Source organism: Candoia aspera, chromosome 7 (assembly GCF_035149785.1).
Source record: "Candoia aspera isolate rCanAsp1 chromosome 7, rCanAsp1.hap2, whole genome shotgun sequence".
NCBI lineage: Eukaryota > Metazoa > Chordata > Lepidosauria > Squamata > Boidae > Candoia > Candoia aspera.
In genome coordinates, this window is record NC_086159.1 from 70,977,172 (window position 1) to 70,995,272 (window position 18,101).

At 38.1% G+C, this 18,101-nt stretch overlaps 1 protein-coding gene across 1 annotated transcript in view; it reads right to left on the reverse strand.

Annotated features, from left to right (window-relative positions):
- The window catches only part of MAGI2 (membrane associated guanylate kinase, WW and PDZ domain containing 2), a 713,008-nt gene that overhangs the window by 297,860 nt on the left and 397,047 nt on the right, over positions 1–18,101 (reverse strand). The window contains exon 3 of the mRNA XM_063308087.1: positions 15,407–15,526. Within this exon, the coding sequence (XP_063164157.1) occupies positions 15,407–15,526 (120 nt within the window). The remainder of the gene's footprint in view (positions 1–15,406; positions 15,527–18,101) is intronic.

Here is an 18,101-nt window from a genome sequence, read left to right on the forward strand (position 1 = left end):
GAAAGAGGGGAAATCTGTGGAGGATTTTAGACCTATAGCGCTCTTAAGCATCTTTTATAAACTGCTGGAGAGACTCGTTTTAAGGAGAATTAAAACCCTGGTCGAGGAACACATACCTATAGAACAGGCTGGATTTAGATCAAAAAGAAGCTGCTGTGATCAGGTACTGTCACTAACCTCCCACATAGAAAATGGATTTCAGCAGAGAAAAAAATCTGTTGCCATGTTCATCGATCTATCATCAGCCAATGATATAGTGTGGAGAGAAGGCATGGTCTTAAAATTCTTATGTATTGTGTCCTGTAAGAAAACAGCTACCCTACTAAACAACATGCTTTCAAACAGATACATACATTTAGATGGCCAAACCAGCCAGAAGTATAGGTTAAATGACGGCTTGCCACAAGGTTCTGTGCTGGCCCCACTACTCTTTAATGTTGATACATCAGATTTTCCAGGCACTGTTGCAAAAAAGTTTACATACACTGATGATATTGTGTTCATTAAACAATCTGAAGACTTCAACGCCTCTGAAAAAGCCCTTGAAAATGACTTAAAGGAATTGGGTAAGTTTTTTGAAATTTGAGGCTAAAACCCAATATCAATAAAACTGAGGTTGCTTGTTTTCATTTGAACAACAGACAAACCAACTATATACCAAAAGTGAAATTTAGGAATCAGCTGCTGAAGTTCAGTTGCAACCCAAAGTATCTAGGAGTGACCCTCGATCGGTCTTTAACTTATAGGGAACACCTAAGGAAAACCACGGGTAAAATAAAAACTAGGAACAATATTCTACACAAACTTTCTGGCACCAGCTGGGGAGCAAGTGCCACAGTTCTTAGGACATCAGCTGTTGCTCTGGTATATTCGGCGGCTGAGTATTGTAGTCCTGTATGGTTAAATGGTGCCCATATAAAAGCAGTGGACACCCAGCTTAACGACACTGTGAGGCTAATATCAGGAACCATTAAATCAACACCTTCTGAATGGCTACTGGTACTATCCAACATACCATCCCCACATCTTAGAAGGCAACTTGCCTTAAAAAGGGAGTGGCATAAATGTGAGGCAAATCTATTACTACCTAAACACAAGGATTGCCATGATCAAATATTTAGATTCAAATCTCAGAACCCACTGTGGAAAGCAATTAGAGAAGACTTTCATTGAGACAGCATGGCACCAGGAGTGGACAACTTCTAACCCAGATCTGTTTATTTTAGTGTCTGATCTCCCAAGGAAAATCTGGACTGTGCTTAATTGGATTTGAACTAATTATGGCAGGTGCCGATATTGGAAACATAAATGGGGGCTGGGTGATAATCCTAACTGTGACTGGGGAACATCCCGCATTGCAATGGACTGTCCCCTCAGAAGGTTTCCTGGCTCCGTGCAAGAACTACATCATCTCAAGGGCACTGCTGTCCAATGGCTAAACAATTTAGATATTCAGCCATAGGCTTAGTTACTTTAGTAACTGCTCATACATGACTTAATTTATTCATAATTTTATTCATTATTTATATTGTGTGTTTTTAAAATAATTTATTGTCCCAATGTCCTATATTTTATACACTTTAATATATTGTTTTTGTGATTTTTATGCAACAATGCTGCATTCTGCTATGCCATACGAAATAAATTAACTGTATTAATAGGACCAACACATGCAACCAACAACACAATCATGGAATTATATGATTACTCAGATAATTGAATCACTAGGCAGATTTAAAGAAAAATTACTAATATTGTTCTGAAAATTAGGAACAAGATTGCTCCAATCAATCAGTCAAAGTTTATTTAGGGTCCGAGTCCAAACACAGGAAAAAGACCAGCAATACAATAAACATAAAAAGGAATTTTAAACATTGTGAGAAAATCCTAAAACAATTAGCAGCTAATAGTTAATAACACGGGGAAAGAACCAGATGGCTTGTAACAACTATAGCTATTGATAACATTTTTTGCAACCTTCTAGGAGGTTTCTGAAGAGTGGTCACTCAGGAGAAGAATAATGGCTCCCTGGTTGCAATGGCAATTAGAGTTGTTAACAATTGGAAGCATTAAGTTTGATCACCATGGGCTATAGAACAGACATTTTAATAGTACTTATGAGACAGAGGGACGCGGTGGCGCTGCGGGTTAAACCGCTGAGCTGTCGATCGGAAGGTCGGCGGTTCGAAACCGCGCGGCGGGGTGAGCTCCCGTTGTTAATCCCAGCTCCTGCACACCAAGCAGTTCGAAAACATGCAAATGTGAGTAGATTAATTGGTACCGCTTCGGCGGGAAGGTAACGGCGTTCCGTGAGTCATGCTGGCCACATGACCCGGAAGTGTCCTATGGACAACGCCGGCTCCAAGGCTTTGAAACGGAGATGAGCACCGCCCCCTAGAGTCGGACACGACTGGACTTTACGTCAAGGGAAACCTTTACCTTTACCTTTATGAGACAGATTCTATTTCCAAGTCTGAACAAAAAAAGGTTCAGCTTTCATATAGAAGTCTTATCTATCTACCAGTTGTTGTCCTAATAGGCAGTGCCCCAATTTGGGCCACATTCTTCTACGTGAAACATATCAGATGTTGAAGAAATATTTAGGGACCGTCCAGGGTGGAGGACCAATTGTGCTATAAAAGGGATGGGGAGCATTGGCTCTGTTGTTTTGGATATCTAGATCCCAAATCCTCTGCTTCAGTTCAGCCAGGGTTTTATCTCAAATCAGGTAGTGCTGACAAAGGGATCAAGATGAGGTCATTCCAAATTATAAAGGATGTAACTAGCCATGTGACTTATAACTTAATGTCAGAGCACATGTTTTGGATGCAAATAATTTTCACTTGGTATTCCCAGGTAAGGCTGGGAAGCCTTCTAATGCTGGGCTCACACAATATAAATGCCATGGTTTGCTAAGCTGTGGTTTACTGAACAAACCACAATAGCTAGGTCCAGTTAACATCCTAAGGCACAGCAAGAGGAGCACATTATGCTCTGGAATGCTGTGAAATCTCTGTCTGAAACTCAGTCGGTGTTACACAGGAGGTTCCAAACAGGAACTTTATAATAGCTTCAAAGCTACTTGTTCAGCTTATCAGGAGTGAAGTACCAATGGTACATCATTGTATAAAAATTCTGTTCCAAATTATAATTCAAGGTAAATTTCATACCTTTGTTCCACATATACTCCCATTGTTCAATCATAGCAATTTCAACTACCAATCTCTTACTCTATATTAAACCCAAAACATGGGAAATGTTTACAGGATGAAGGAACTTTCTATCATTTATGGTGGACCTGTGGAAAAGCTAAAAAATTCTGGAATCAAATATGTATTATTATTCAAAAGATTCTCAAAGTGGACTTACAATTGAAACTGGAGCTGATGGAAGGATGCACAAATTCCCTCAATTTTTGATGATTAAAAAAAAAGCTACTCATTCTTGTTTATCCAAAGAAACAAATGCAGGATTACAACACTGCTGATTTTTTCATTCATGCTGACATTCTAACATACCTGGCCAAACTGAAGTCAGCTGGCCAGCCTACATTTGAGTTTCAGAAGAACTGAGGTGGAATGCAGAGTACTCCAGTCTATGCAATGGCCCCCAAATACTACAATTCCCATCCACTTTTGTAATTTCCAACAAGCCTTGGCTAGCCCAAATTTGGTACTTTTCCTCACAGTCCTGGTACTGTTGCTTATGCTATCTTCTTAGAAATATTTATCTGGTATTTTTCCAAATGCAGCAAAAACTGAAATCATCCAGAACAACCCTTTTCCCTTCTGTGGCATGCTCTGAGTAAGTCTCCAGCACTGCATCTTTTGTACAGATCCAATCATACCTTCACACAAATATGTGGCATAAGGTGCCAGACACATATAAAGAAACCACATAACTACAAATTAGTATATAGTAACTACAAATTAACACTGGTAATAATATGATAACATCAGGGAGACACAATGTGTTTATGGATCAGTGCTCTAACAAGATAACTTCCTATCTTCCTCCTACAGTTCCTTGTTTTCCCAGTGATGATCAGCCAGGAGTGAAGAGAGACAATAACCATTGCCAACATCTCTGAAACAATTACCAATCAATATGTGGGTTCATAACTTTGTGAAAATCTAGGACAAGATTTTAATGAAACTATCTAGAAGTTATGCAAAGGGAAAGGGAGTGTGGGAGAGAATGCATTTTCCTTAAAATAGACGTAGAGTTGTTGAAAGAAGTATTATTCATGGCTTTTCAATCTCTTCTGTAAAGAAAATAGTACAAATGAACAGGAAGTGACCCCCCACCCCAAAAATGTGGCTACTGGAATTGGGTTGGAAAGAGGGATCATTGTGTAAGATAATAATGGAACCAGAGTTTAAAAACAACAAAAAGAAAGACGCTGGGGTGGTTAGTGATACATGAGCAGATGGCCGTTGTCTCACACAGCATTACTCAGAAGTTATTTCACCAACAAGAAATGTGCTTTGTGAATAACAAAATAGATTGTACTAACAGTACTGACATACTGTAGCTTCCCTTGCTATGTTCCTTATTTAATGTGACTCTTTTTTGTGGTTTTAAGCTGTCATACCATGAAATGTTAGGTTTCTAAAAAGATTCTTTACAAGTATAGCTCTATTAAAATAAGCATTGCTAACAAATATTCTATATCTGTAAGATGAAGTCCCTGAAGTGGCATTCAGAAATATAAACATTTTCCTTTGGTGCTATATGTTAATCTTTTTCAGGATGACAGTTGTTTTCAGCCCCATGTGAAACTTCTGGACAAAATTGTTGTTGCCATGGAACTGACAGCACTTTTGATCAGGAACAGATTCAAGAAAAAGGATACATGTAATTCAAGCAGCAGAAGCCCTTCTTAAAAGCCCTCATAAGCTGCCTCCTTGAAAAATTGACCAAGTATAAGTGAAACAAAGAACTGAAGCTTTGTAAAATTATATTTTTATGACCAGAGAGGTTTTCCCCAAACTGGGTACCTTTCTGATGTCTAAGTCTGGACTCCCAGAATTCAGAGGCAGCTTGGCCACTGAGTATTCTGGAAGCCTACCTATACAGAGAGCTGCACTGGCAAAGATTTAGCAGTCTAAATCCAGTTTTCCCTTTGTGCATATAAGAAATACCTGTGCAGAAAGGGTTATTTAGGCAGCTGCGGCAATTTGTGGACTCATCCACATATTAAGAGAAATTATCTAGAGAGCTTTGCAGATGGCATCATTGTTCTTGTTAATCACTCTTGCCTTGGTATTTCCACTTCTAACCATTAAGATGAAGAGGATCGCACCAGCTCCCCACTCTACCTAACATGTGCCAAGGGGAAATGGACAATAGCTGCCTAAGAGCACTGTTCTCATAAACAAACAGTCACTTCCCAAGGTATTGACCAGGTGTGTTATCACACCATCCCCAGATGCTGTCTGCTAGAGACTCTATCTTTCTTAAAATATTCTTGGCAGATATTCCACTGTCTAAAGTTATGATCAAGTTCCTGATGAGATGTGCTACCGAACCATCTCCAGGCGTTATTGTTTATAGCCCCTGTCTCATAAAAGGGTATAAAAATGAGGTAAAAGCCTCCAGGCAATTTGCACCTTGGCATAAACACAGTGTTCTGGGAAGGTGCTGCACAACTACCAGTTTCAGGGGGGTTCCCCCATTGCCATTCTTGGGGTTCCTGGCACGCTGAAGGGATGTGGATTAGTATTTCTTTCTCTGTGATTAGTATTTCTTTCTCTCTTAACATTTATTCAATAAAATCCACTTGGCATTTCATCTTCAGCCTATTACATTCATATCCTAAAGAACTTATTGGGCCCAACTGGCCACAGGGGTGCCAGCAGAAGAGAACCCTGGTTGAATAAAGTTGGGCAAACCTCCGCTTAGCAGAATGATTATCAAACTGTGAAAGTCTGTGAAGAACTACAGGCCACTTCTGTCAATGCCAAAACAACTCTATCTTTCCGACAAATGACAAGTCAATAATGTGGGAAGAAATGCCAACACTCTTATTAATCTTTTGATCTTCCAAATTAATATAATCATGTCAGTTAAACAGAAAGAACAGTTGAGGCCAAAATAGTAAATATAATACATCCTCCTATGGCTTATTCTTCTCATGTGATAAAGGAGAGGAATTCTGGTCTCTGTATTGGCTCATCTGAAAATAATAAAAACGGCTGCAAAGTCAGTAGCCAGAACAACTCATAACTCCAATCACTGTCTATCCCACAGATGGATCCAGACATGGAAAAGTGTAGGTCTTGTTAATCCAAATCTTAAGACAGAAGGGTATCATACAGAATCAGGCAACAGACACCCGATTGAACAAACCTTTCTTCAGATAATTTCATTAACAATGCAGGGATATCAGGGGGAGTCAAAAAAGTCAAAATTGTAGCCATAACTATGTGACTGAAGTCCTGCCCCTTTGGGCTATACTGCATGCACAAAAAACCTTGATAGCACCGCTGCAGCCACCATCTTGACATTTGAAACGCCCACCCCTTGGGAACCCCTGAACAAATTAAGGGAGTAAAACATTAAGGAAGTAAAAAAAAAATCTAAATGAACTTTTTGAACAACCTCAATTGCTTTTGAACTTTCATTCTACCTTTGAATGCAGAGTTGCTAAACTGGAGCTCAGAGCTACCCAATGGATTGCTGGTATGCAAAGCAATTAATCCCCTTAAGGTCAATACAGCATCACATTTTAATGTGGCTGTTTAGCTAAAAGATATATTGTACTGTATTTAGTAATCCTCGTAATTAAGGTATTTGTATGCTGTAGCCATATATGTCCTGATCAAAATATTCATGAATAGGGTTTAAGTGGTGGCTGTGTCTAATTTAAGACTACTTGAATCTTGAATGCACATTTTCAAACTTCAGTGAATACTAATTCAGTGTTTATATTTTGGCATTCACTCATCAATTTTTGCAATCTATTTTCTTACATGCAAAAGAAAAAAAAGTCACATATTTGAAGAACTTGGAAATCTGTAATAATTTCTCAAAAAAGGCACGTTTTACTCTGTTAAAAAATATTATACTTGCTAACAGGTTCCCAAAGGAAAATTCTAAGTTCACTAGTAGAATCTTCTATAATAAAACCATATGGATACCCTATTTTCTAGATTTGCTTATTCTGAGTGGTTTCAACCATTGATACTAGAAATATATGAAAACAAGGCACCATGGAATCTCGAGATACCAACTGGAGACACACCATATGAGAAAAGATGCAGCAGATTCTGTGACCAAATGAAATATTAAATAGATCCACAAACAAACAAGGCTCTGATGAACCATTTTAGAGACCTAAGTTGGTAAAAGTGCTTTTTCTTTCTTTAAATCCAAACCGTAACTTTTCCAGTTAACAACTGTGTCACATTAAGATATCAGCTATAATGGTCTAAGCTAACATAGCATTCTAGATGTTTCAGAACTCTGATTCCTGGAATGTCAGCCCGCAGTGCTTAGGAAAGATTTCTAGAGTATCTTTTGAATGACAATCTTTTGTATTGTAGGATAATTATAGGTGTTCCCTCAGAGTGCAATCCAATGGAAGGTTACTCAAATATATCAAGAGATTGATGGAAAGAGGTTTATTTACCCATAACTTACTTATGTACAAGAGATTTATTTACACATAATGTAAATAAATTTATCACCAGGCATTTGCAATCAAGTGTTCACAAATAATTTCTAAAGCAATTTTCTTTCTTTTACTTGCAAACCAATACTATGGAAGCAAGACTGTTATCTCCAAAAAATGAACATTTTTTTAGTTACAAATATCCTAACTGAGTGCCATTTCAACAGAAAATCAGAATTACAGGACAGGCAATGATTAAAAACAACGCAATGTAACAGCAGCAGTGATAACACTAGCAACCCAGAATTAGTATGATGCAGGAATTCTATGGACAAGAAGCCATGAATTAATAAACACTGGGAACAAGGCTATGGCATTGCAACTGTAAAGGCCTGTTTGACATTCATGTCTTGCTGCAAGGCATCCTCTGTTGTAATAGGTTCAACATTCAGGGAATACAAACAACTGAGGCAACAGAAGGCTTGGTTAGTTGAATGCCTTCAGAAAATGATCCTCATTAGTGTACACAGGATTTGTGGGGATGTCTGCATCTCTCCTCCTTTAGTGATCCTGCAAGTACAGGAAATGTTTTCCTCTTTCTCTGACAGTTGTCTGCATATGAGTTTTGGGTGAAGGTATTTTCTTTTGTATCTATTTTACTATCCCAATCATAGGTTTTTACCAAACCACAGGGTGCTTGCACTATGCATGAAAATTCACATATACTTCCACGTGAAATAAATTGCAAGGATTGTCGGAAACAGTGGAATGGAGACCAAGATTAGCTAAGGGGCAGTAAATGCTGAGGAACTTGAGGTGCTCCATTCCTAACTACAAGATACTAAAGGAATTTTATTACTTCTAGGATATGGCTCCCACCTTCTGAGAAGGACTCAGGGATGGTGGAATCTCATGCTACCAGATTGGTACCACTTTTAGTTCTGGACTTCTGCTCTGAGTTGTCATTCTTCCTGAGAATATCCATGCCTCAGAGGATCTAGAGCTGAAAGTCTAGGACTAGTCATTGTGCAAATGGATCCCCTGATTCTATAGCCTACCTAAGTGAAGAACTAATGGCAGGAGATTATCAGTGTCCCTTGACTTTGCTAGTATACAGTGGTGAAGAGATTTTCTGCTCAATTTCCAAAGTCTCATTAAATGTGATTCTGGTCTTGACATGAAGGTGGTCATGTCAGGACCATAACTCTATCTTACCCAAGAAAGAGTTAAAGAAACTAGACCCTTTCTTGATCTATGTGTTCTCCATTTCTGGACAGTAATGGCTTGGCTTTCTGGTTATCACTGAAAAGAAAGCAGTAATCCCATCTTTCCCATTTTGGATCATATTCCACTAGCATCCTTTTCAATGCTTGAAGTTGGATCCTTATATAAATCATAAATGTTATGTTTTATTTCTTTTACCTGGTTGCTACCTACTCAGGTTTGTTTCTCACTAAATGAAGAATAGAAAAATTATGGCCCACATGTAATATCCAGCCCTTTCTTGTAACTCCTGGAGTTACCTAAGATTACACTGCTGGCATTCAGCAATAAAGGGTGAAATCTTGCAGCATGAATCCTCTGCTAGGATTATCACCTTTCTTTTATTTTAACCATTTCCACAAACTTCGTTCCCACCCACAAAGTAAAAAAAAAGAAAAAAAGGCTTTGACCTCTCCAGTCAGTTCACAAAAAAATTAATCACAGGGAAATTAGGGTTAAAATATGGGAGGTGTTGTAATGTGGCATTCATTGCAGCAGCATAATACCTGAGATGAAAAGGACAATGTACCATATACTGTATAAGCAGGAGTACTGTGCCTTACCTTCTTCTAATGAGAAGTATCAATCCTAAAAAAACATTGCTCATTTCCAAAAGAAGATATTTATTGGGATCTTTGTGATCTTTTTCTTCACTTAAAGACATGCTTCATGCTTCAACCTCAGAAGCCACACAGTGCTACCAGCACATAAACATGGAAGTGGAGACAAACCTCTACCTGACCATCCTCTACTGTTGTGACACATATCAATGTAGCTCCTGTGTCTTAGACATGCATATTTAGGGGAAGGGGGAGATTTGCTTGAGTAGACTCTGGGCTAAATATGGCTTTCTGGGAGAGATCAGCTGGTCCCAAAATCGAAGGAGACTAGAAGACTTGTCCCCAAGACAACAAAATTCACCCAATAATTATCTATTAAAATGGTAGAATTAATTGCTGACCTTTGCCCACAATGTTGTAATAGTACTATTCATATCATATACCTACTGGCAAAATCCACTCCTTCTTTTAAAAAAGAAAACTGTTCCAACCCACTACTCATATCAGTGTTCACATTTCTTCAGCAATTTTAAGTGGAAGTGGGAAGCATCCAAAATTGGTTTTAAAAATCTCATTTCTATACCAGTTGGGTAAACACATGTCTCTGGATAGTTAGACCAGAATTACAGCAAAATCGAGAGAATCTCATATTGCATTGTCTTTTTTTTTTAAAGCTAGTTAACGTTTACATTCTATTTTGTTTGTTTGTTTGTTTGTTTATTTATTGTACCTCAGGGCCTAAATAAGAAGTTACTGCTGAAAAATCTCCCTGTAATATTTCAGGTAACTCGCTGATCCAAGAAAAGGAGTCATGCTAATTGTTCTGCATTTCTGACCATCGATTTTATCTTAATCAAATTAAAAACCAGTAACTAAACCCATGTTTCTTTCTCAGCCAAACACCACAGCAAACAGATTGATAGAGGACATGCATATTGAACATTAGACTGTACTGTACATTGGGGGAAAAAAACCCCCATTATTTTACAATTTATAATTAAATCAAGAACCAATATCAAGGGAATTCCTTCGTTCTGGCACATCATCCTTACTCTGGTAAAAATACTCAAATATAAATTTTATTTGAATATTGGCTGCACCAGGAAAATACTTCTGGACAAAATTTTTCTAACAAATAGAAGTTCCATACGTTCTTTAAAGTTCCATACAGAATTCTGTTAGGATCTTATAAAACTCAGATCCACTTGAGTAGGCATATGCAGTTTTCTAGGTGGGCTACGACCATCTTGTTCAACTCTCACATATGTCTAAGTACTAAATCACTTGTAGAAGTGATAAAAGTGCAAGGCCTTGTCCGAAACAAGTCAACACTGTCTAACTCGATTTCATTCTTTCATGTCACAAAACCCTTTGGAGAAAAATACCTTATTAAGAGGTAGAAATACATATTGCCAATTAAAAAAGGCAGAACATATTTATATAGTAGGTAAATTTCACTTCAGGCAGGTTTGGGAACCATCTGTTAAATAATTTCTCATCTACCAAAGTTTAAATATAAAATAACAATAATAGATATGATCTAATGCTTGGAATTCCTACTAATTTTGAAAAGAATTAAGCGCATACGTCAGAGTTTCTCCGTAGTTGATGGTGTCCTACCAATCTCAATCAAAACACATACACACACACACACAAACATCAGCCATTATTGTATCTTGAGCGTGTGATTGTGTGACCCACACATCTTTCTGTTTAAAAATACAATTTAGTTAACAAATACTCAAGATTATCAATCTATCAATCTATCAATGCCAGCCATTTTTTATCTCTTGTATGTGTGTATTTAATAGAGCCTCATGTGGCACAGAGTGGTAGGTGGCAGTACTGCAGCCGAAACTCTCCCACGACCCGAGTTCGATCCCAGCAGAAGCTGGATTCTCTCTCGAGTAGTCGGCTCAGGTCAACTCAGCCTTCCATCCTTCTGAGGTCAGTAAAATGAGGACCCAGCTTGCTGGGGAAGGTGACGACTGGGGAAGGCAATGGCAAACCACCCCACTATAGTCTGCCAGGAAAACATCCCCCACCCCAAAGAATCAGACATTACTCAGTGCTTGCCCAGGGGACCTTTCACCTTTCACCCATGTGTGTATTTATCAATGCCAGTAATTATTTTACCTTGTTTATGTGTGTATGTGTTTGTGTGATGCACACATCTTTCTGTTTACAAATATAACTTAGTTAATTCTTAAAATGATAGTTAGCTATTGACTTGTACACTTATGGAATGAGCCAAATCTGCAACCTTTTTATTCATTTCAATCCAATAGAAAGTCAGAAATAAACTATAGCTCCCCATATAGAGAGGGGTTCAGAACACTGTCCGTCTCTCCATCGGCATAATAACCCTCCCCAAACAGAATATAACTGGGTCACATTTGGTGTGGCGGAAGGAGCCAGCAAAAGAAAGAGATTTTGAATAGGGGCTGGATCAGGCTAGGGGCTGTAGAGAAAAAGAATGCCACTGAAATTCCCCCTTAGCATCTATCTGGAAGAAGCCAGTGGGCAGGGCTCAGAATGCTGCCAATGGCCCCATTCATAAGTTGCCTTGTCTCTTTGTCACCTTCCATTTCCACTTCTACCCTTTCTATTTTTAACACAAGATGTTATCATTTTTCATAATGGTTTTATTTTGTTATTTCACTTTTGGCCATTTGCACCCTGCTCTGAGACTTCTGTGATGGGCACTCCAAAAATGAATCAATAAGTAAATCATTAATGAATATTAAATAAACATTATTTAATTATTTAATACCCAATTATTTAAAAACTAAAAAAAAAATACATTAAAACCACACCCTGGAGATTTGGCCATTGTGCCACTGAATTGTGGAGATGTGGTTTTGGGGTTCTGGGCAGCTGCAAATAGGGTTATGGGGCTCATGTGTATTATGTGCTGCAACCTTCTCCTCCATGTACTCTGTGATTATCTGACCTGGGACAACAATGGGAAGTTTTGAATCAGACTTCGAACAAATGCCAGCAAAAATATTTAGTAAGCCAGTACTACAGAGAAAAGATGAGCAGATTTGTCATATAGAGAGTCAAGACTTTACAGCAGAAGCAGCAGATAGTTCAAACTATATGAATAGGGTTCAAATTACTGGCTAAGCAAAAGGCAGATTAAAATTCTAAAAGCAGAATCTCTAGTCCCAAATCATCAGGACATCAAACGACAAGTAGTCAAGGAGTACAAGCTATTGTTTCCAGGACTGATGCTTCTTGGAGCTAAAGTGCTTCAAGTGTGCAAACACCCGTTGCCACCTATCAAGTCCTTCCAAAGAAGCAACTAATTGAAAATCAGACGGTGCTCCTGAGAAGGTGCCTTCTCTTGACAAAACCTTCAATCTTCAGATAAACACTCCATTTTGGCTCCTGCATCCTTACATGCCTACACTCCCTAGGACTGAAGAGCATTTGAACTCAACCTGACTGAGGCGTCCATGTGGTTGGGGGGGGGGGGTGTCTATAAAATCAAGATGGTGTCCCTAACTGCATGATTGCAGTCTTGTTCCTTTTTTATGTGTCTTGCATGTTCAATGCATATAAAAAGGGACTTAGATCACACAATGACAGCTGCCATTTTCACTTTTGTGATCCCCCCTGAGGACATCCCTCAGCCTGACACTGGGACATTCTTCCTTTCTCCCCCAGGGCTGATTTGAGCTAAAGCGACTCTCACAACCATATCATTTAAACTCAGAGGAGAAGTTGAGCTAACTCCCCCTTCTAACTTCTGATATAAAGAAGCCATGCTAAGGGAAGTCACAAAAAATTGGGTTCCTCTATTTCTTCTTCTTATTCTCCCCTGAAGAAAAAGAGGGGGAATGGAGCAGAATGGGTAGGGGTGGGAAATGTCTTCTGACTTAGTCCATGGTAGTGTCGACCCTGATCACACTATTACAGAATTTTTACCCATTTTGGAGAGGGAGGGCTTTCTGAGCCAGAAAAATGCAGTCTTTTCCATAGCGTTGAAAATGGCTGCTTCCCTGTTGATTGGATCATTGGCAGTCATGTGTCCTCAGTGCATAGGGGTCAATTGGTTAACCAGTCAACTGTGTTATAGAAACATAGCCAATAATGAAGTTTGTGAGGATCTTTTTGTTTCAAAGAACAGAGCAGAGTGGCTATTTGTGGATGTATGTTTTTAATTCGTTCTTCTTCCAAAGACTTTAGGGCAAAGCTACATAACGCACTCAAGATGAGTATAACATTAATTAGGAACTGTTTATATTCCTAAGGTGTTTTTGAGAAATAGGCAATTTGCTGCAGGTAACTGTGGGTGGAAGGGATTAATTATTCTGTCTGCCTACTACTTTTTCTATGACCATTATCTTGCACCCCAGCTTCTGAAAGCAAAATATGAATCTCTAATCTTTGCACTGAAAAATGAAGCCAAACTTATTAAGTTTTACAAAATTATTTCTGTTAAGGCTGATATTTTGGAGCATAGTTCATCAGGCTACCATGTATGTATGTATGCTTGTATATATGTATTCATCAGGCTGCTACCGCATACACACACACACACACACACACTATATATATATATATATGTATGTATGTATGTATGTATGTATGTATGTTTGCTGTGGATGTATTATAAATTGCAATCCAGACATAATAAATACATAAAAGAATTTTGGTTTTAGAGCAAATTAAATGTGGCTTCAAGATTGATAGGTTTCAGCTTCTTTGGCTTGTTAACACAGCTTTATGGATATCTAGAAGTCTTTCCCAATCTGTTTCCCCTTCAGATGGTGCCTAGGAATTAAAGAAGGACCTCAGGAGAAAAAAGCTGATTGAGTGGAACAGCCCATTTGCTATAATTTCAGTTGTAAACTTGTGAGGTGGAAATAATAAGTAATGTACACTTACATCCTGAGAGCTAGTAATCATTAATTTGAGGTCTTCAAAATTACTCCTTCAAAGATCCATTGAAACCATACTGTCATTTGATGTATTGGAGTTGTACATACATAAATAGCTTTAATGTATAGCTGAAAAACTTAATAATATGCAGGGATAAGCAGTCAAAAAGACCCCAGACATGATAGATGGGGATGCAGAAAAAGGGATCTTCCTTTCTAAAATGTTAATTTTTCCAACACTATATAATTAATATGTTTAAGTATTATTTTCTTAACAGCAATACATTAGTTTCTAACTAATTCTGAAGATTTTCCACATTTTTCAATTCCACTCCAGTTCCAATGCAATATGATATACTACCATTTCACATATTCCATTTTTTTTAATGATTCTTGACTAAAGTTGAGGTGTATCAACAGTAACCCTAGGGGCATCATTAAACTGCCAGCTGCACATCTGTCAAGCAAATGTTTTTAAATCTACATACTACTGCAATTCCTTATCTATCCGTACTGCATATCTAAGGTGGTAGAACTATGCCTTTCTGCTTTTCATTAAGTTTGGAAAAAATTAAAGGATGTTAAAGTGCTCTTTCCTTATTTTAAAAGTGCTGAATCAGTTTCTGAAATACACTAATTTCTGCAAGATAATTAATAATGGGAAAGAAGATGTGTGTGAGCGCATTGTGAGGTGGACACATCCATCCATTAGAGCTCCGTTGGAAAACTTGCTGAATAAGGAATCTAGTTCATTATACAAAATATTTCAACTTAAAGCTAATTTCAAACAAGTATAGATCATGAAGGGGTTCCACCTTAACTTTGCAAGCAGATGATGAATTAATCTCAGTTTTCATTCTTCTCATCAAGTAGTGTGATAATGGATTTTAATTACATGTGCCTATTTGTGTTTAGCTTTTTACAGATTAAAGAAATTTCCAAAACTGCCCTCTGCTCCTGGAAAATTTAAGAGAATGCATACTGTGACATATTCTAATTGGATGTCCTAATGCAAATCTAGAAAATAGGAGAAACATCATGAAATTGCAAAGTAGGGTTTGCAGGAAGACTACACTTACCTTCATATGTTCCACTTTCTAAAAGAGCACCACTTTTCTCTAGTTCCATAAAATCTTCAACAGTGATGAAAATATAATCCACACCAGGGACTTCCCCCTCCTTATGAGGCCTTGTAGTGCCTATTTTGAAAGAAAGAAAAACCATATAGATCTTTTATGTGCCAGAAAGAACAACAGACTCCCAAAAGATTCAAGCAAGGTTCAATTCTTTGCATAATGTCATAAAAACTGGGTTCCCAACTGACATATTTTATCGGTGCAGCTTTCTAACCAATGAACTATGTGTCCTTCCTTCCTTCCTCCCTTCCTCCCCTTATAAGATTTATATAGCTGCCCAACTTGTATAACTGTGACTCTGGGTGGTCAAACAAAAACCAACCAGGAAACAATGATTACAAAATCAAGAGAAACAAAATCCATAAGCTACATATCATGCAATATATGGCCAGAGTCAACCAAACACACATACACTTTACAGAAGATAGGCTCATCTACTTCCTGGCCTGCCTGAGGGGGGGGGGGGGATATTTTGGAAGCTTTCTGGAAGGCTAACAGGGCCAGGTCCCCCTGGACTTTAGAGGGGAGATTGTTCTAAAGGGCTGGCACTGACACAGAAAAGATATATCAATGATTGGATAAATCACTGATTTATAAACAAAAATGATTAGAAGTGAGTACCAAGATTTAAATATTAAGATTTGCATCGAACACACAGAATATACGTTACTGAGGTACATCACAAATGTAACACAAACAATGTGGTTCAGACTTAATCTGGAAATATCCAGAATGTAATCCTTCCAAGTGCTATTAGACAGAGCTAAGCAAAAATGAATTCCTACAATCTGATTTCCCAATGTTAGTTTATATAATTCCTGTTACCAACCTCGATTCAATGGCGAAAAAATGCTGCCAAGGTCCCTTAGACCCAGATATAACAGGAACATCATTGGCTTCATGAACATGGTACAATCAAAGCATTGCATTTACTTTAGGAATGGTTTTGATGTCACTCCCAATTAATGTAGAAATTCAAATTATACCCATGCCAGATTTTCCTTGGACCTACCACAGTTCTACAATCTTTTGGGGTACTTCAGAGAGTGGGCATGGTCACAGTCACAAAATGGCTGCCATGGAAGTCTTGCCCATTCACAAAATGGCAACCATGGTAGGCATTGTCACCTGCCAGAACTGAAAGTAAATATTTTGTCCTATGGTCAACCGTCATGGAATTCTCATTAGCAAGCTTAATTAAGGTGAATATAGGAACGTTACAAGAATTCTAGCAACTGAACTATTTTTATTTTAGAAAACACAAACATATGTAAATTAGGGTGGGCAAATTTCTGAGTCTTTTTCTCATAGCTTTATGGTATAATAGTAAGGAGTCAGATCTCTTCTCAGAGACTGGAAGTCTGTAGCTCTGGGTTGTTTAGGTAACAGTCAAATATAGACAAAACTGTTATGGTAACAGTCACTTGAATCCCTATAGTCTGATAATCAAACTTACAGCCCATAAAAAACATAAATTTTCCAGGCAAGAAATTGTATCCACCAGGATGCTTTCTACCATCTGTATTGGACTTTGATGGGATTTATAGGCATTGTTACAAATAAGCTCAATGTTAGATCTAGTCTTTTGTTTAGCAGTATGCCAACCTCCTGTTTAGGACTGGTAGTTCTGGACTGCAAAACTCCATACAATCAGAAGTTGGCTAGAAAACTAACTCTTTGCTACCATCTGGTGGTCAACTGGACCTTTGCAACCCAGTTCTGGTAAGTCCTTTTTAAAGTTAAATTTAATTTAAAATATCTGGGGGGCCCTGCTAAGAGTCCCCCAAATCTCACAAGGCTCATGGGGCATTGGCAAGGTATCTGTCATTTTCCATGGTTGTTCTCTGCCCTTTGGAAAATGCTTCCAGAGATACAAGTATGTGCCGCTCTTTCTTTTATTGCATTCTGCAAGACACTTAAAGAACATTTTGTCCTACTTTGCCTGTCGTTCTCATTGATTCCAAGGGATCACTATAGTTAGGCTTATCCACTTTGTACTTATTGCTTTTGTCCCCTTTTTTAATTGTTCTTCCTTGGGAACTTTATGGAGAGAATGGTTCACAAATGCTGTGAAAGTTGGATAGGGCAGACATAGACAAGTTGGATAGGGCAGTTGTAACTTGAGCACTGCAAGAAGAACTAACTAACTATAACTAATTATAACTGAAACAGGCCCTTTTCCTTTCCTCCAACTAATTCATTTATACTAAAAGCACTTTTGGCTCCTTGCAATTGTCTACTAATTTCTTTAATAAAATGCCTACACCCAACTTCAAGCTAATACATATGTATGTATCAAGTGTGACACATCTACTTGTTCATTTATTTTAAAGCATTCTGATTCTGTTCTATAGCCCCAAAAGACTTCCAGGGCAGCTTATATACCAGTGATGAGAAACTGTCTTTTCTCAGGTGTATAATGGAATAGATGTGATGCACAAGGCAAAAAAGATGGTAAGGGAAAAAGAAAACAGAAACTTAGAGATTAGAAATTACAGTTTGTATTGTAACCACATGGGATGTTCTCCTGGTCTCTAATTCACTTACAATGGGAATAAATTGTTCATCCTATCATCTTTTTGGTTTATAAACTCATCATTGGTGGATGCTCCCAGAATCCCACACTCTGCCAAAGCTC